The sequence below is a fragment of the Mobula birostris genome, chromosome 4 (assembly GCF_030028105.1).
Source record: "Mobula birostris isolate sMobBir1 chromosome 4, sMobBir1.hap1, whole genome shotgun sequence".
Classification (NCBI taxonomy): domain Eukaryota; kingdom Metazoa; phylum Chordata; class Chondrichthyes; order Myliobatiformes; family Myliobatidae; genus Mobula; species Mobula birostris.
The window spans coordinates 32,245,953-32,266,932 of record NC_092373.1 but is presented as its reverse complement, the minus strand read 5'-3'; the positions used below and the strand labels follow the sequence as shown (position 1 = coordinate 32,266,932).

Genomic DNA, 20,980 nt, shown 5'->3' with positions numbered 1-20,980 from the left:
CACTCGTCTATGACTGATTTCATAAAGATCGTAACAACTGTGCTGTATTTGTTCAGATCCTGTGATAAATCCTTGAACACGGCCCATTCCACTGGCTCGAGGGAACCCCATAGTGGCTGCTTGCCTCCCGCAACCACCCCTTTGCTTTCCTGATCTCTGGAGCCTTGTTCTTCAGCCTCTGCCTGTATTCAGGTGGGAGGAGGATAGTCAAGTGATCAGATTTCCTGAAATGTGGTCTTGGCACGGAACGGTAGACATTCCTAATCATTGTATAGCAGTGGTCAAGTATGTTGGGACCCTGGTGCTGCAGGTGATGTGTCTGTTTGTTTGTTTATTTATTTATTTATTTCGAGTTTCAGCACGGAATAGGCCGTTCCGGCCCTTTGAGCCATGTCACCCAGCAACCCCCTGATTTCATACTAGCCTAATCACGGGGTATTTACAATGACCAATTAACCTTCTAATGTTATGTCTTTGGACAGTGGGAGGAAACTGGAGCATCTAGAGAAAAAACACACATTCCAAAAGTTCAGAGTAACATTTATTATCAGTATACATGCATGTCACCACATACAGCTCTGAGATTCTTTGTCTGTGGGCATACGTAGCGAATCTATAGAACAGTAACTGTCAACAGGTCTAATGAACATCAAGCTGTGTTCATCCAGATATAAATAAATAGCAATAAATAACAAGCATGAACTAACAAGATAAGGAGCCCTAAAAGTGAGGCCGTCAGCTGTGGGATATTGGAAGTGGAATAAGTGTAGTATCCCCTTTTGTTCAAGAGTCTGATGAAGGGTAGTAACTGATCTTGAACCTGGTGGTGTGAGTCCTGAGGCACCTGTACCTTCTACCTGATGGCAGCAGCGAGAACAGAGCATGGTCTGGGTAGTGAGAAACTTTGATAATGGATGCTGCTTCAGTCCGGAAATGTTTCATGTAGATGTGTTCAGTGGCTGGGAAGGTTTTTACCAAATCCACTACCTTTTGTAGACCTTTTTGGGAAGACGTACAGACGATGGCAGGATTGAAGTCTGAATTCCAATGCCACAAGCTGTACTAGCATCGTGCTAACTGCTACACTACTGTGGCACTCATGTTGATGATAATTGGGCAGAGATTTCTTCAAACAGACCTGATTGAAGTCCCTGACAATGATTTGCAATGATTAGGCTGCTTCCTGTTTGCTGATGGCAGCACTCAGTGCTTTGAGTGCCTGTTCAACATCAGTCTTTGATGGTATGTAAACTGCAGTCAAGATCACAGAAGAGAACTCTCTTGGTAAAGAGAAGGTTGGCACTTTATCATCAGACGTTCCATGTCTGGGGAACAAAAGTGTGAGAACACTGCTGCGTCTGAGCACCACAGAGAGTTTATTGTGAAACACAGACCGCCCCCACCCCACCTTTTGCCTTCATCGAATCAGAATTCTGGTCCATCCAGTATATCGAGAAGTCCTTGGGTCTTACCAATATATTCTCTGTGTGTCCGGAGTGAGCTACGTCTCCGTGTAACACAACGCAGCAATTCCTCATTTCCCTCCAATATAATTGTTAGAGTGGATTTCTTTTTGGGTAGATGATTTGAGTACACTTAAATGACTTTGGTCACCAGACTTCTATTTTAACTGTTTGACAAAGGACTGTGGATTGAGTCCACCACAATGGGCTTCCTAAAAGGTGTAAATACCAGATGTTTCTTGGTGCCTGATGCTGTAGTTTCGAAGACAGTATTATCTATACATTATAAATATTAATTGTCTTCTATGTTAGCACGTAAAATGCCAAATAAATGTATTGTGGATTGAACTAAAGGCTGTGGATACCAAACCAGACATGTTGGCATTACAAGGAAAGGATGAAATCTGAAGGTGTGATGTTTGTATGTAACTTCAAAAGGAAGCATTGTCTATGCATTGTCTTTAACCTTTTAAATAGCGATTGCCTTTGTGTTTAGCATATAAATATCGAGCCCACATTTAGCAAGCAGACCTTTCTGCGGAAAGCGTCTCGGTACGTAGATACCTGCTGTACCTTGTTGTGTCGAATAAAGAAGCTGCTTTGTATCTACCAGTGACTCTGTCTCTCTGGTAATTTCATCCACGCTACAACAATAATAATCTTGTCCTTGGGTCTTCAGGCTTGTTCTCCAGTTGCTAACAAGATGCTGAGTAGAGGAAGTTTTATGCCCCAGTGTTTTACTCTGACTTGGAGTCCTCCCCTCCTCCTCTCTTTTGGCCATGGCAATGTACCTTTGTCTGCTTATAGGTACCATACTTGCATGCTTCAGAGTTAAGTCCATCGAGTCCTTCAGAAGACCATGAAATTGCTGGTTTGTTAAGGTGGTTCAAAAGTACATTACTTAAAAGGAAATTACAGGCTGCAGATTGCAGTGAGAGTAGTTCAGAAGTGGTATATTTTGAAGTTTTGATAGCTGCCCACAACACGTTGCTGCGTTTCACCAATGCCGTATTGCCACTTATGCAATTCTGTGTTATATGGATTCTGAAGAAACGTCAATCATCTGGGACCCCCACCACCCAGACCATGCTCTCTTCTCACTGCTGCTGCCATCAGGAAGAAGGTACAGGAGCCTCCTGACTCACCACCAGGTTCAGGAACAGCTATTACCATTCAACCAACAGGCTCTTCAACCAAAGGGGATAACTTCACTCAACCTCACTTGCCCCATCATTGAAATGCTCCACAACCTATGGACTCACTTTCAAGGACTCTTCATCTGATATTCTCGATATTTATCGATTATTGTTATTTCTTTCTTTTTGCCTCTGTATGGATTATTTTCTTTTGTACACTGTCTGAACACTCAAGTTGGTGCAGTCTTTCATTAATTTTGCTGTGCTTACTAATTTGTGGATTTATTGAGTAAACAAGGAAATAAATCTCATGGTGGTGTGTGGTGTCATACATGTACTTTGGTAATAAATTTACCTTGAGCTTCACTGTTTTGCAGGCCTGACATCAGGCATGCTAACATGAACAATGCATGGAAGCTCCCTGTCCAAGTTTGCATTTGGAATGAATTCACCCAGAAATGATAGTATTGAAGTGAGATAAGATTGAAAATATAACCCCTTAAAAATGGGGAACCATGGAATCCATTTTGTAGGCTGATACCTTTTGTGAATAGCCTAATGTATTATATTTGGAAATATTTGTATTTGACTATCATCAATATTGTAAAAATTAAATCTGTACCTGTATATCTGCTACTGATTATAATTAAATGGTACCGTTCAAATTCTTTGCTTGCAGTTTCATGGATAGTGGGGTAGAGTTTTAATTGGGATAAGAAGTAATACCTAGAAACTGGTTGAAGAGTACAGATGATATTATAAAAATGCCTTTTGATCTTGGTCATTTTCTGGCAGGCCCCATGTATGTGCAGAGCAGACACTGGCCATGGTGGGACACCGGCAACCTTGTGTGCAGGCCTTTACACGAATGGTTAAAGTATGGAAGCAGGGATGCACTGCGCAAAAACGGTGGTGCGTTGGATATGAGAGAAGGTAAGATGATTTTTATCAACCTCGTCCTCTACCTGAATTACCAATGAATTTGCAGTTTGTTCCGAATAAAATCTGGATATGAGGTAACTTAATGTAGAAAAGAATAAAACCAGAAATGCAGAAAACAAAATACTCCAATAATCTGGTATTAGTTTGTTTGGAAATCATGATGGTTTGGCTGCTCACTCAATAGTCTGGAGTGTGAGCTGGGGTCCAGAGAACAAGCAGAGCATGTGGTCAGATTTGGGATTCTGGTGTATGACCAGGCCAGGGACCAGGAATGCAGGTAGGTTTGTGGACAAAGCCAGGAAGTGGACTGTTTGCATATTTTCAAAGTCTCTGGGTTCCTTGAGAAATTAAATATTAATCTGTTCCTCAATAAACCTGACAAAATCCGAATCTTGAAGCAAAGTGGTATTAAATCGCCATTGTCTAGAACTAGTAGATTTATCCCTTGACTTAATAGGTAGTTTCAATGGCGCATGATCAGAAACAGCAATGGAATCATATTCGCAACCAGTAACAAGTGGAATTAATCGAGAATCGATAAGAATAATCAATTCTTGAATAGTGATGATATACATATGAAAAAATGAGAACTCTTTCTCATTTGGATGCAAGAGTCTCCAAATTTCTGAGATTCCAGAATCGGTGATAAAAGAGTTAATAAGGGTAGCCGATTTATTTGGAAGTACTTGATTGGAAATGGATCTATCCATCAAAGGATTTAAACAACAATTGAAATCGCCACCCATAATCAACATGTAATCATTTACACTTGGAAGAAATGTAAAGAGATTCTTAAAAAAATAGGGACAGTCAACATTTGGGGCATAGACATTAAACATAACACCTTTTTTGTTATAAAACAAACCAGCAATTAACAAAAATCTGCTATTCGGGTCTGAAACCGTCTCATTGTGCAGAAATGAAATTGACAGGTCTATAACAATAGAAGCGCCTTGTACTTTGGCCTGTGAATTTGAGTGGTACTGTTGTTCCTTCCAGAACCTAAAAAAATGCTGATTATCCTCTTTGTCTTTTCCGAATAGCCATGAAACACAGAAATAACATGAAAGTCGTTGAAAGAAAAGACATCACCCCCCACATGAAAAATAAAAAGAAACAAAAATTTGCAAACCCCAAACCCCATCAAGCCCTCCCTCGCACAAAAACTAGAACATCATCCCCCTAACTCACAAGCCTCCCCCAGCAAAATAAAAACAGTGATAATAGCGTCATACCCCCAACCTCTTTCATACACAAAAATCTACCAGATCGCTCACATTGAAAAACACCAACAAGTACATTAGACCTCAATTCCTCTCTCACCTAAAAAAATAACATATTGCCCACCCGCCAATCGGCTACAAGAAAGAAAACACAGAAACATTGAAGGAAACCAATATAAATCACAGTCCACAATAATAATCACATATGTTTTGGAACTTCAAAAACATCCTCTGTCAGCACCGAGGAAAGTGACAGCTTGAAATCAGTCCTTACGTTTTGGGCAACCACCAACCCATGCCCTTCATCCACCGACCCTAGCCTCTCGACGTCCAGCTCAACTTGTGAAGAGCAGCCGCTGACCTGAAGCAGCCTCCCAACCTCTGGCCCGACACAGCCTCCCGACCTCTGGCCCGACACGACCTCCCAACCTCTGGCCAGAGCCATGAAGAGCGACTGCTGACCCGGCCTTCTCTGCATTCACCTTGATGTTTTAATCCTCAGGGTGCTTTGATTGGTGAGAAATGGAGTCGATCATGGCCCCGTGCCCTGTCTCTGGTCTCCTGCTCAGGACAACTCAAGCTCACTGTCCTCTCCTGGAATTTTCTTGGGGACAGCAGAGCACTCCATACAGTAAGTCACAGGCTCCAACAGTTTCCAAAACACAAATTAAAATAAAAAGAATAAGTACAAGGCAGAGAAAAATTGAAATAATTGACTATTTGGAAGGTGTCGTTCTAGGAATCATTGTTTGCTGGTGCTATCTTGACTGGGCGTTTTTATATGGAGCCAGTGAACAATGGTTCCTCAGGTGACATCTTTCAGATAGCAAATCTCTTCAATTATTTCACTTTTAGTACACCGCCTGCTTGTTCTTTTTGTCTTGATTGTGTCATGGGAACTGTTGGAGCCTGCGATATGCAAATTGGAATTAGATTGAATGATCTAGCGCCCTGCAGTGTCACTCTTCACAGAAGGACTGAGTTTGTGCGGCCGCTTTCCTAGTACGCTGATGGAAAGATGTTTCTGATATTCTGAAATTTATGTGATTGTTGGACTGTACTTTATATTGGTCTCCTTTGGTTTTTTGGTGTTTTCTTTCATGTGGCTGATTGGTGGGTGGGTGATCTGTTAGTTTTTGGTGTGTGAGATGGGTTGTTGGCTATTGTCGCTGTTTTTATGTGAGGGAGGGGTAGTGGTTTTGGGGTTTGTGAGTTTTGTTTCTTTTTCTTTTTCAAGTCTTTCAACATCTGCCATGGTCATTCTGTATTTCATGGCTATGGCTATCTGGAGAAGACAAATATCAGAGTTGTATTGTCCATGCAAACTTTGACAATAAAATGAACCTGTGAAGTAATGTCCAGTAGTCTGATATCTCTGGTGGTTGAGAAGCTTAAACATGAGATGTATATCTGGATGTGTGCAAATTTTTTTTGCGTAGGTATTTTGAGAGGTGTTAGTGAGCAATGCTAGTGAGCAATGCATAGTTCAGAGAAGTGCAGAAGTAAAACAGAATAAAATATTAAAGGGAAAGAGTGGATGTGGGGTATTAGGTTGAGCAAAGGAAAGGATTGTTGACTACATTGCAATTCATTCACTCATACTGTTGCCTTGCAAAGCATGAGCATATGTTTTCTGCTTCTCTCTTATGTAGACATTCTGAACAGTAGAACCAATCCAATGTGCCAGACCCTGTCATTTTCACCTTTTAATACATTCTAATCACAAACAAGAGAAGATCTGCAGATGCTGGAAATCCAAGCAACACACATAAAAAGCTGGAGGAACTCAGCAGGCCATATAGCACCTATGGAAAAGAGTGCAGTTGATGTTTTGGGCTGAGACCCTTTAGCAGGAATGGAGAGAAAAAGATGAGGGTTTTGTCCAGTCCTGCTAAAGGATCTTGGCCTGAAACGTTGACTGTGCTCTTTTCCATAGATGCTGCCTGGCCTGTTGAGTTCCTCCAGCAATTTGTGCGTGTTGCAATACATTCTAATGTTTGGCTGCAGTAAATATTTGCCACATGAACAAAGGCAAATGTGCATTCACCTTTAACTTTTCAAAGTTCAAAATTCAAAGTAAATCAGCATTTGCAGATTTTCGCTTGTTTGTTATATATGTCACCATTTACTACCCTGAGATTCATTTTCCTGTGGGCATTCACAGCAAATACAAAGAAACACAATAGAATCAATGAAAACTACATTCAAAGATGGTCAGACAATCAATGTGCAAAAGACAAATTGTGCGAGTGCAAAAAAAAATATTAAAAGTGAGCCCATAGGTTGTGGAATCAGGTCAGTGTTGGAGTGAGTGAAGTTGTCTATTCTGGTTCAGCAGCCTGATTGATGAAGGGTAATAACTGTTCCTGAACATGGTGGTGTGGGATCTAAGGCTCCTGTACTTCCCTGGTGGCAGTGGTTCAAAGGAGCATGGCCAGGATGCTGGAGGTCCTTGATGAGAGATGCTGCTTTCTGGCGACAGCACTCCTTCCAGATGTGCTCAGTGCTGGGGAGGGCTTTCCCTGTGATGGTCTGGGCTGCAACCACTACTCTTTGTAGGCTTTTCTATTCAAAGGCATGGTGTTTCCATGCAACCAACCAGAATAATTTCCATTGTGATTCTATAGAAGTCTGTTAAAGGTTTAGATGACATGCTGAATCTTTGCAAACTTTGAAAGTAGAGGTGCTGCTGTGCCTTCTTTGCAAAGGAACTTATCTGTTGGACCCAGGACAGATCTCTGAAACGATAACGCTGAGGAATTTAAATTTACTGGCCCTCTCCACCTCTGGACCCTGGATGTGGATTTCAGTATTATAATTAAAGTATATCTTCAACATTATAACTAATTAAATGGATCCGTATATTTGAATCTAAATCTAGTTTGCCTAATGAAACTCTTTCCTTACAGAACTGGTTACTACACTGCCTATAGACAGGTGTACAGTTTAGAGCTCCAGACCACTTACAAATGCTGCGTAGGATGGAACCAACAGGACGAGGAGCGAGGCTGCTTACACCGTGAGCATACTTTAATATTTTTTTGGAAATCTAATAGAATGCATCCAGTAGTATTCCTTTATCCACTGCACATGCTTATTCTTCAAAGAACGCTAATAAATTTTTTGAACAGGATTTTCCTTTCACAGAACCCAGTGACATTTTTCGAATTTTTCCAAGTGCCCTGCTATAACCTTCTGAATAATAGTGTGATTGATGCTAAGCCAAGTGACCTCCAGTTTCCTGCTTTATGACTTTTTCTCCTTCTGAATAAAAAAGTTAAATTTCCTATTTTCTACTCTAATGGTACCTTTTCTGAATTTAGAGAATTTTGTAAAATTAAAGGTAACATACCAACCAACTTATCACATACCTCCAGGGATCAAATACATTAGGAGTCAAGGACTTGTCACCCTTCAACCTCAACAATCTGCTCAGTACCATTTCACTGGTGATTGTAATTTCCCTGAGAATTCCCCTTGATTCTCATTCTTAAGTTATAAGTCTTTTCAATTTCCCTGTACAAAAGTACCTGGAAAACGTCGCACAAGAGGAGAGGAAAATTTATTTTCTACAGGAGCAAGAAAAATTACATGAATTCCTGAAAAGTATTGCACTGTTTTAAAATGAATGTTGTTACTGTTTCCCCAGCCACCTGCTCTGTTGGCATATGTTTCAATGGAGGCAAGTGTATGGAAAGCACCTCCCAAGTGTGTCACTGCCCAGAGGGGTTCCAGGGTCCACGATGTCAGTATGGTAAGATCTTCCAAAATATATTAATTTTCTCATTTATTAAACAATTTTGTAATGTATTAAACCAACTGCTTCAGCTGATGGTTTGTAGGTAGCGTGGGTATGCGACTCCCATCAGGCAGTTTATTGTGTAGCAAATAATGTCAATTTAAATTAATGAGTTAAATTAATGAACAAAGGAACAAAAGCTAGTACAACTTTTCCAATAAAAGCAGGGTGCTTTTTTTCGAGAAAAGTGTATTAAGAGGATAATAATTACATATTAATTTTGCACACAAGGTCAAATCTCACTCTTACAGCTAAATGCTTATTAAAGTCGACTGACTGGGAAGCTTAATTACTTGACTCCACTCTGGTTTGCTGCAGTATGGTCACTATAGGTAGTCCTTATTAAGTGGATTTTCACTGTAAGCAGTACTAATTGTGTGGATTGAGAAAATGTGGAGACCCTGCCTGTCGTGTGTGGCATCTGGAAAACCATTTAAAAATAATTCTTACTCATTAGATTTCATTACTTGAAAGTCAACCCATTCAAAGCAACCCTATTGGTATGAGATTTAACAATTGAATGACATGATTTTAGAAAAAGGAATTTGTGCAGAACTGATTCCTCAACAGCAGAGTATACAAAAAGCAATGGGTAATGAGGAAATGTTAACGGTAAAAATTGATTCAAAGTTAGTTGAGATAATGTGAGAATGGAAGGTGAATAAATGTGGCTCTTCTTTCAGAAGAAAGGGAATGTTTTCTCTGTTGAATATCTCTTTGTTCTTAAATTTTCCATGCCCCTTTCTTTGACCAGTGGTTGAATGAATGTTTTAGCTTTGCCTAGGGCACTGTTCAAAGGAAAACTTGATCTGCAGGGTATCATACACAAACTGCTGGAGGAGTTGATGTTTCAGTTGAGACCTTTATCAGGTCATGGACGGAAACATTTAATAGTTATTCATTTCCATAGATGCTGCCTGACCTGCTGAGTTCCTCCAGCATTTTGTGTTTGTTGCTCTAGTTTTGCAGCATCTGCAGAATCTATTGTTTTTTTGATTTTGCAGGATGTATCTATATACTACTAAAACTGTCATGCTCTGTTTGTCTGTTTGTGACCTCCAATTAGCGCAAACATTACAGCGGCACTTTTTTTTGGCTCAATCAAATTAAAATGCACTAACTTACAGAATGCAGGCAAAATTCAGGGTTAGATATTTGTATAAAATTGCTCATTTGCAAAAATCAACAGGCTCCCTTTTAACCTGAGAGCTGATCCGCCATCAGGGAAATCGGGACGCAACAGCCAGACACATGCGCACGGCCAGCCTCAGCAGCGACACCTACCGGAGCGAAAGGGCAGAGCAGCTCTATTTCGAGGGGTCACGTTCTGCTAATCACCATCAGCATGTGCAGGATTGGGACAGATCTAACTGCCACCCATCAATAAGAGATAATTAAATCTTATTGTAATGACGTACTTTGAGACACCCATAAAACCCTTTGCTGCAGTCAAAGGACAGCGGTGACTATATCACGTCCATTTAGGAGAGCGCCAACCACATCATCAAGAATTATCAGCATCCTTTGGTGTTACTGCTTCATATCTTCTATCCAGCATTAGGGTAAAAAATGGTCAGCCTGTGGAAAGGGAAGGGGAACATTATGGTTAAGAGATGACGCCAAATGTCATCGGGAAGCGGCAGGGAGAGGGAGAGAACAAGAATTGGATGAGGCCAGGGCTGCACGACTCCAGGATCAAAGAGTCAGGACAAAAAAAGATGAGAGAAGAAGAGACAGAGGAGGAGAGGCATGCACGTCTCCAGGATCAGAGACAAACAACAAACAGCAGAAGAGATGAAGAGATGGGGGATGAAAGGGCTGCACATCTCCAGAATGACAACAAGAGGCCCAAGATAATCCAGAAATGATGTCATCAAAACTGTCCTCCGTTAAGTGAGGTGCAGCTATATTTGCTTTGCTACGTGTCGTTCTTCTTTAATAAACTGAGGTTTTCTACTTCAGTTTCCAAAGCAAAGCAATAACAATAGCATTCAGGAAAACTTAATGTTCATTCTGGCCACATCAGACTGAACTACCCTTCTCTCAAAGGGTGCCCCAATGGGTCACCCCATCGTCTAGTTTTAACTAAAGCTCTCTGAGTCTGTCTAATGCTGGTATGTGTTGTTAAATGGGAATTTCATCAGAGTGCTGCCTTTCAACTCCTTTCAATGATAAACCTAGTTGGCGGAGTGGGAAGCAGCCTTTTGCTGCTCCATCTGTGGCAGAGTCTGCCATTCCTACATTAGCCACCTTAGAACTTTCAGGGCCTCAGTGGAAGCAAATTCCAATCCTGCAGCACGGCTTCAGGGAGCCAGGGTAAAAAATTGCAGGTCAGTGATAAGATATAGTCACTAAATATTCCAATGGGAATTTGGGTGAAGCTTCCTTGCAGAGTGTACTTAGAATATGGAACTCAACATACATCATTCACTGTAAGTAAATGAGGGAGGTAGAGTTGGAAGGATATGATACTAGAATGATAACAGAATGGAATGGAAGTTTGTGTGGCTTTTAATCTGGGGAAAGTTGACTTTACTACGGTTCATACCTTCTGTCCTCTCTACATGTTTTGCTTCATACCTGTGTTTTCTTAAAGCTGTGGGAATGGATGGCATCCCAGGGTGTGTACTCAGAATGTGCGCAGCACAACTGGCAGTTGTGTTTACAGACATTTTTAATCTCTCCCATCCCAGTGTAGAGTGCCCTTTTGCTTCAAAACATCCACCATTGTTCCTGTACCTAAAAAGACCAAGGTAACATGTCTGAATTACTGGTGTCCTGTTGCACTCACCTCAATAATAAGCAAATGCTTTGAGAGGCTAGTCAAGGACTACGTCTGCAGCTTGCTACCACCCACACTGGACCCCCTATGATTCGTCTACCGACACAACCAGTCAACAGATGATGCAATAGCCACTGCTCTAAACACCTTCCTTACACATCTGGAGAAGAAGGATACTTATATGAGAATGCTGTTCTTGGACTACAGTTCAGCATTCAACACCATAATTCCCTCCAGGCTCAAGAAGCTCAGGGATCTCGGCCTTCACCCTGCCTTGTGCAGCTGGATCCTGGACTTCCTGTCAGATTGCCAGCAGGTGGTAAGAGTGGGCTGCCTCACCTCTGCCCCTCTGCCCCTCAACACAGCAGCCCCTCCGAGCTGTGTCTTAAGCCCCTTTCTTTACTCTCTCTATACCCATGACTGTGTCGCCACCCACAGCTCGAATCTGCTAATTAAATTTGCTGATGATACTACATTGATTCCCCTAATCTCAAGTAATAACAAGGCAGCCTACAGAGAAGAAGTCATCATTCTGACACAATGGTGTCAAGAAAACAACCTCTCCGTCAATGTCGCAGAAACAAAGGAGCTGGTTGTGGACTGCAGGAGGAATGGAGACAGGCTAACCCCTATTGATATCAATGGATCTGGGGTTGAGAGGGTGAACACCTTTAAACTCCTCGGCATACACATCACTGAGGATCTCATGTGGTCTGTACATACTGGCTGTGTGTGAAAAAGGCACAATAGCGCCTCTTTCACCTTAGATGGTTGAAGGAGTTTGGTATGGGCCCCCAAATCCTAAGAAATTAAGAGCAGCCTAACTGGCTGCTTCACTGCCTGGTATGGGAACTGTACATCCCTTAATTGCAGGACTCTGCAGAGAGTGGTACAGACAGCCCAGTGCACCTGTAGATGTGAGCTTCTCACTATTCAGGACATATACAAAGACAGGTGTGTAAAAAGGGCTTGAAGGATCACTGGGGATCCGTCATCCTAACTATGAACTGTTCCAGCTGCTACCATCTGGGGAACGGTACCACAGCATAAAGGCCAGGACCACCAGGCTCCGGGACAGCTTCTTCCACCAAGCCATCAGACTGATTAATTCATGCTGACACAATTGTATTTCTATATTAACTGTCCTATTGTACATACTATTTATTATAAATTACTATAAATTGAACATTGCACATTTAGACAGAAACATAACATAAAGATTTTTACTCCTCATGTATATGAAGGATGTAAGTAATAAAGTCAATTCAATTCACTTTTGGCAACTGAGTAAGCAGTTGCCCAATCTCATGTGATGAAAATTTAAAGCTTAAAGCAATTAGTATCTGAGATTGTGGTGTTTCCATCTCCTTACTACATACAAAAGCCATTCACAAAATAAAGTCAATCTCTTCCCTTAAACAACTTTTACCTGGAGAATTCCTTGGGGCTTCCATCTATGTGTCCACTTTCTGGGGTTGGGTTTGAAGTATATTGCCAGCCAGAACTGAAAACATCTTCCTTGTAACTGACAATAATCAGCCTTGGAGAGAACAACGCTGTGGCAAATTTGCAAAAATCAGAGGCTTTACCATTTCTTTCACTTGTTACCTTCAGTTTCTTTTTGCATAAATGAGTTGGAACGTACACTGTATGAAAAAGATTTGGGTGTCCTGGTAGACTCATCACTATCAACACTGAGACAGAATCAATCAGGAAAGCTAATAGAATGTTGGACTATAATAACACACTCAGTGGAGTTCAAGTCGAGAGACGTTCTCCTTAAGTTGTATAATGTGCTTGTGAAAGCCACACCTTGAGTACTGTGTACAATTTTGGTCTCCATATTTTGTGAGGGATGTGTAGGCACAGGAGAGAGTTCAAGGAAGGATGACCAGACTTATTCCAGGTCTGCAAGGTAAAATCATTAAAGGTATAAGTAAGGTGGATGGAGGCTGCTACTTCAAAGTTAATCCATCAACAAGGACCTGGAACTATAGGTTAAAGGAAGACCTCAGACTAACATCAGGAAGCATTTCTTTACACAGCGAGTTGTGGACGCATGGAACAAACTACCTAGTTGTGTAGTTGAGAGTAGTACTTTAGAGACTTTCAAATCTAAACTCAATTGTTACTTTAACGCACAATGTGAATAGGAAACTGGCTTGTTTTGGACCGAATGGCCTGTTCCTGTCAAAAACTTTCTAATCTTCTAATGTACAGAGTAATTTTGACTTTTGAATAAATGCACAGTATTTAACAGATAATCTGCATATAGTACTGTCACAGCCGTTAAATTACTGAACTGATGATGCACACATAATATCCAAAAACTTCTATGTGTTCAAATCTTTCCATAGAAGCTGTGGAATTTAAATTGGGTTCATAATCTGGGAAGTTTTAAATAAGACTGGTCATTAATAGTGATTACTACGCAGCGTCTGGATTGTCTAAATCCCATCTAGATAACTAATGGCCTTTAGGGACGATCTTTCATCCTCAGCCAGTCTGTATTTCAATTTGTATTTCAACGTAGTTCTTTATCAATGATTAGCTAAATTGTGACGTCTTCCTGTGGCTGGGACTATGTCAAAGCTAGAATTATTGATGATTTAAGACTGATAATTTCTACATACTGTATGTTTACGTTTATATTTATATGTCTGCACGGGGAAAGGGGGATTTGGGGGTTGATGTGCGTGTTCCATTTTTGTTCATTTTTTTGTGCTTGGAGGAGGGTTTTGGGATCTGATGATTGTGCTGCCATTCTTTTCTTTTTTGGTCTTGTGGCTATCTGGAGAAGAAGAATTTCAGAGTTATATATTTTGATAACAAAAGAACCTTTGAACCTTATTTGAGACCAATTCATGACCTCTATTTTAACTTTGGTTGCTAAGGTGAGGTGGGGTAGAAATGCTTCCTGGGCTGCACAAATAAGATCAGGGCTACCTTGCTATCTGGGCTTTGTTTATTTCTATTAGTGAAGTGCTCAACTGTTCCAGCAAGGAACAAGATTGCCAATTCTGCCGGACTTTCTGGGATTTTTCTGAAGCTACCAGCGATCAAACACTAATCTTCTGAATACCTTTGGAAATAACCTGACTGTCAAAGGAAATGAAACAGTTTTCTTCTCTTTTGCTGATAATAATACTGGAGATGATGGAGGGGATGGCTGATGATACTTTGAACCCTGCAGGGGAGTAGTGCAGAAATGCATGGCTTGTTGCTGGCCTGTCTCGTGCAGGTCTTGCATTCAAGAGGTGGTGAGGAATGCTTCCAAAGAGGTTCAGACTACTGCATTAACATTGGCTGATATAGTAGCACATTCTTTACGAACTTGGAACTGGTATTGGTTTATTATTGTCAAGTGTACTGAGGTAGAGGGAAAAAGCTGGCTTGCACATTGATCTGTATGAACCTCTCCCATTCCATTTAATTTAACCAGGTTTTATTTCTACTTTATCTCATTATGGTGAAAGGTCATCAACCTGAAATGTTAACATTGTTTCTCCCTTCACCAGTGCTGTATTTCCATTATTCGCTGCTTCTGTTGATTAAGTGGAGAATGCCTTAAAATCAATAAAGACAATGATTAAAAGTCATCAACTACTGGTTCACACAATATCTTGGAGCTGTCCAAATATTTTTAGGGCTAAGGGTGTTGAATTTCCCATATCCCAATGTGTTGTATTCTGTAAGTTGCTGATCATCTGCCAACCACACTTAAGTATATAAAATAGAATTCTGGTTAATACTGGACATTCAAGATTCAGATTCAGATGTATTTATCAGACGTACATCGAAGCATACAGTGAAATGCGACGTTAACGGTCAACACACCAATGGATGTGCTTGGGGCAGTCCTAAGGTGTTGCTACATATTCTGGCTCCAACATAGCATGCTCACAACAGAACAACACCAGCAGCAGCAACAACAGCAATGAAAACAAAACAAGGCACTGAAAGCAAAAGAAGCTCCTTTACCAACAACACCACTCACCCACCCAACACACACACGCACACGCGTGCACACACACACACACACACACACACACACACACACACACACACACACACACATATTCACTCTCTCACTCTCTCTCTCTCTCTCTCTCACTCTCTCTCACACACTCTCTCTCACTCTCTCTCTCACACACTCACACACACTCACTCTCACACACACTCTGACACTCCCTCTCACACACACTCACTCTCTCACTCTCACTCTCACTCTCTCACTCACTCTCTCACACACTATCTCTCACTCTCTCTCACACACTCTCTCACACACTCTCTCTCACACTCTGTCTCTCTCTCACTCTCTCACTCTCTCTCTCACTCTCTCTCTCACTCTCTCACTCACTCTCTCTCTCTCACTCTCTCTCTCACTCTCTCACTCTCTCACTCTCTCACTCTCTCACTCTCTCACACTCTCACTCACTCTCACACTCTCACTCACTCTCACACTCTCACTCTCTCTCTCTCTCTCTCTCTCTCTCTCTCACACACACACACACACACACACACACACACACACACACACACACACACACACACACACATTTTGACCCACAAGACAGGCTGCCTCTGGGCCTCCAGTCCTCGGCTCAGGACTCTCAGAGTCACAGTTGTCACTCCGGCTTCGGACTCCTCCCCCCTCCCCCCCGGGCCCCCAGATCTCACCCGACCTCGGGTGACCATTGTGACTGAACCCCCAGACTCACTGATCCTCAGGTCTCATCCTCCAGACTCGCCCAGACCTCCAACCCCAGTGACATAGTGAGGGAGGGTGGGGATCACCAGCCTCTGTGACAGTACCGATGGGGACAGGTCATGAGGAGGATCGACTGGTGGGTTTGCTCCTGAACCGCACTAAGATGGCCATTCACAGGTCTAGGCGGCGGAAAGTCAAGAACTCTGCTAGGGCCGACTGCTTGCCCCTATTCCAAGGATATGTTCGTGCCCTGCTGTCCTTGGAGATGGAGCATGCGGTCACAATGGGTACAGTGGGGGATTCCTGGGAGTGGTGGGCCCCCCAGGGAATTGACTGTTTTATAGACAGTTCTAATCATATTTTAATTTGCATTTATTCTCTGTCTTGTAAGTACTGAATGGTTGTACTTTGTGCATTTATTGTGTAAATAACCTTTAATGGTTTTGTAAAAAAGAAGTTCTCGAATTGGGGTTCATGGTCTGCAGCAGGTGGTTGGGCTGCCAGGGTCTATACCAAAAGCATTGAACTCCTATATGGAAAGATAGGATGCAGTTAAATGATTGAACTAGGTTTCGCAGACCTGGGTTGCTGATCTCATAATATGCGCTCACTTTCCCTTCCATGGCCACAGAAGTATTTAATATAAAATATTGAACTACATCTGTGACAAAGTACCAGCATTGGGAGCCCTGGGTTGTTCTTAGACATCCATCAAGTTCAGTTAATACCCTTCACTAATGTGCTATCCCTGTTAGGAAACTCACTATCCTGGAGCAGCAAAGTGACTGACTGTAAAGTGGTGTAATAAGAATGTCTAGCCATTGGCGATGGGCAGTTCCAGCAATGCCTACATCTTCTGAACAAGAAACACATTAAGACTGTGATGGTGGAAAATTGTGCACTGGTGAACGTCACTGCCTCTTTCCAGGTGTCACTTATGCATCAGAATCAGAATCAGGTTTATTATCACCGGCTTGTGACGTGAAATTTGTTAAATTAGCCGCAGCAGTTCAATGCAATGCATAATCTAGCAGGGAAAAATAATAAATGAAATAAAAATCATAATAAATAAACAAGTAAAACAATTATGTGTATTGAATAGGATTTAAAATGTGCCAAAACAGAAGTAGTATATATTAAAAAAAAGTGAGGCAGTGTCCGAAGATTCAATGTCCATTTAGGAATCGGATGGCAGAGGGGAAGAAGCTGTTCCTGAATCGTTGAGTGTGTGCCTTCAGGCTTCTGTACCTCCTACCTGATCGTAACAGTGAGAAAAGGGCATGTCCTGGGTGCTGGAGGCCCTTAATAATAGACGCTGCCTTTCTGAGATACTGCTTCCTGAACTGATGATGTCCGGGGTACTTTGTAGGCTGGTGCCCAAGATGGAGCTGACTAGATTTACAACCTTCTGCAGCTTCTTTCGGTCCTGTGCAGTAGCCCCTCCATACCAGACAGTGATGCAGCCTGTCAGAATGTTCTCCATGGTACAACTATAGAAATTTTTGAGTGTATTTGTTAACATGCCAAATCACTTCAAACTCCTGATAAAGTATAGCCGCTGTCTTGCCTTCTTTATGACTACATCGATATGTTGGGACTAGGTTAGATTCTCAGAGATCTTGACACCCAGGAACTTGAAGCTGCTCACGCTCTCCACTTTTGATCCCTCTATGAGAATTGGTATTTGTTCCTTCGTTTTGCCCTTCCGGAAGTGCACTATCAGCTCTTTTGTCTTACTGACGTTGAGTGCCAGGTTGTTGCTGTGGCATCACTCCACTAGTTGGCATATCTCACTCTTGTACGCCCTGTCGTCATCACCTGAGATTCTACCAACAATGGTTGTATCGTCAGCAAAATTATAGATGGTATTTGAGCTATGCCGAGCCACACAGATTCAAATTCAGGTTAACTATTCTGCATAAGTGCAAGTACTAATTATGCTTTGTAATCAGTTGTACAGGTTGATTCAACTGCATAAAACTTACAAAAAACACATGTTTTAAAATTTATAGCTTTAAGGCGAGAAGGGGAAAGTCTAAAGGAGATTTACGAGGTAAGTGTCTTTTACAAAGAGATTCGTAAATGCCTGGAATATGCTGTCAGGGGATGTGGAGAAAGCACATATAATAGCAATGTTAAGAGGCATTTAGGCAGGCACATGAACAGACAGAAAATGCACGGATATGGGCCACAAGAGGCTGATGGTATTATTTTAATGTGGCGTCATGCACACTAAAGACATATTGTGCTGAAGGGCCTGTTTCTGTGCTGTACTGTTCTATTTACTTAAACTTAGAGCCAGAGTGTCTACTTGGCAAATGGTGTTGAGCTTATTGAGCATTAAACATTCATCCAATTATTTAAAAAGTTTTTAAAAATCTGTATAAGTTATCCCACAACAAATGATTTGTACTGATCAGGAAGTCTGTTAGCCTAAACTTAAACAATGTTGCCCTGGATTTCCCAGTGTTCATAACAATGAACTTTAATTTAATGGTAATTATACTTAATAACATCTAATATTCACTTTAAATATAGTTTTCAGGATTGACACCCATTGGTAAACTTAATCATTTGCTTTTGCCGAGTTTAAGAGAAATGAAAGCTTCTTGGTTGGCTGTACAGCACCTTTGGTACTGAATGTAGAAGTGTTACAAGTAATTTAGATTATCATGCTCTTTAAGCCAAATAAAGGATGAAACATTTTCCTTTGATAAATTGACACATTAGCCAGTTGTTATCTGTGTTTAACACGACAGGGTATTTGAAGAACAGAACATTTCTTGTATTTAAGATGAATTTTAGATGTAAGCTTTTGGTGATCAGAGGTTAAATTGCCGACCGTAAAGCCATGCAGCATCATGACTGATAATGGAAGTTCTTCTGGTTGACTGGCTTAGGTTTCATTTTGTGCTAATTGCATGGAGCACATCTGATTAAGACTCAGCATTGATTTGAACCACACGTTTTCTGTTCGCCAGAAGCAAAAATATGTTAATAGATTCTTCTAAAGTGCAGTGTGTAGCTCCAATCTGATGACTGTTACATATGTTGACGGAGGACCAGATATAAAGCGGAGATGGCTGGTTGTATGCATGACTACAGTATGCTAATGTCATTACTGTATTTGGAATACAGACTTTCACGGGTTGGCCTACCTCCTTAAGACTTCCACCACAGTCTCTAAATCAAAGATGATCTGTGGCTTAAAGGGAACGTCGTTAACTTTGTTTCAATCAATGAAATATTTTTACAATACGTCTAACATTTTGAAACATCAGGGAGCATGGTATAAAATTAATTTTTCACTGCTTATTTGAATTCCAGATTTTATATATGTCACTTTTGTTACAGAGTGGATGGTGTTTTCAGAGTTCAAAGTAAATTTGTTATCGAAGTAAATACATGTCACCATATGCAACCCTAAAATTATTTTTCCTGCTCTTGAATTTTCTTTCATTTTCTGAATCACTGGCATCACTGTGCTCTCTGCACAACTTTTGAGCTGTAGTAAACTCAAAAATAAGATGAAACTACATGAAAGTACTGATTGACAAATTAGCGTTCATTGGCATTCTTCTAGCACAGAGTTGACATTGATCGGAAGTGGTAACTTCAATCACCACTACTCTGAACTACGTCTACAATCTCCAGACTCACTTGCAAAGACTCTTTATAACTCATATTCTTGGCATTACTTTCTTTTATTTGCAGTTTGTTTCCTTTTGTATATTGATTACTTATCAGTCTTTGATTATGTCTAGTCTTTTGTAAATTCAGGTTTATTTTTTTTTCCCTGCATGAAAATGAATCTCAATTTAGTATATGGTAACATATACAGTCAGCCCTCCGTATCTGCAGGATCCGCGTTTGCGGATTCAACCAACTGCAGATCGGGATCGGAAAAAAACCCCCGGAAGTTCTCTCTCCAGCACTTATTGTTTGAGCATTGTTCGCCTCGCGTCTTGTTCGGTCACTACTTGTGTTGTGTGCACCCTTTGTTTCCGTGAAAAAATGGCTCTTAAAAAGCAATTAAGTGGTCAGAGCAATTCCTCAAAGGCTAAGAGGGAGCGTAAAGTACTGTAATCTAGAGATGATTAAAAGTATTACTCGTTGTTTGAGCATTGTTCGCCTTGCGTCTTGTTCATTCGCTACTTGTGTTGTGAGTGAGAGGAAGGAGTTTAAGGCTAGTAAGGGATGGCTGGCTGGCTATGTAAAGCGCTACAGCCTCAAGAACTTAAAGATCACGGGAGAATCAGCATCAGCTGAAGCCGAGGCAGCATCAGTGTTCCCGGAAGAGCTACGATGGTTGCGTCTGTACTGAACATGTACAGAATTTTTTTCTTGTCATTATTCCCTAAACAATACAGTATAACAACTATTTTACATAGCATTTACATTGTATTAGGTATTGTAAGTAATCTAGAGATGATTTAAATTATACTGGAGGATGTGCGTAGGTTATATGCAAATACTACACCATTTTATATATGGGACCTGAGCATCCACGGAAGTTGGTATCCATGGGGGGACCCGGAACCAAACCCCCGTGGATACGGAGGGCCGACTGTATATACTTTGATAATAAATTATTTGAACTTTGAAGTAAAATCCTCATCTACAACTTTATCCTGCCATGCCTTATGCAGCCCTGTTCCTATTTCAGGAATAACATAATAAATTTCAATTGCCAGTGGGTGGGTGAGTGAGGACCCTGCCAACAACATGTGATGGTATTGGGATTGCTGTCCATGAAATTCTGAACTCAGGCAAAGCGCTTAAACCCTACCTGACGTAGATAACTATGGGTGTTCTCAATGAAGGGAGGTCATACTGTAGCCACCTTCTCTTCAAAGGCTTGCTCACTTCCCTGTTTGTCGTCCCCATGGTAAGTTTAGCAGCCAATGCCCACTATTTGAGCGGT

At 41.2% G+C, this 20,980-nt stretch overlaps 1 protein-coding gene across 1 annotated transcript in view; it reads left to right on the top strand.

Annotated features, from left to right (window-relative positions):
* LOC140195877 (uncharacterized) overlaps window positions 1-20,980 on the top strand; it is a 456,388-nt gene that overhangs the window by 62,046 nt on the left and 373,362 nt on the right. The window contains exons 2-4 of the mRNA XM_072254523.1: window positions 3,395-3,532; window positions 7,674-7,783; window positions 8,414-8,518. Of these exons, the coding sequence (XP_072110624.1) occupies window positions 3,395-3,532; window positions 7,674-7,783; window positions 8,414-8,518 (353 nt within the window). The remainder of the gene's footprint in view (window positions 1-3,394; window positions 3,533-7,673; window positions 7,784-8,413; window positions 8,519-20,980) is intronic.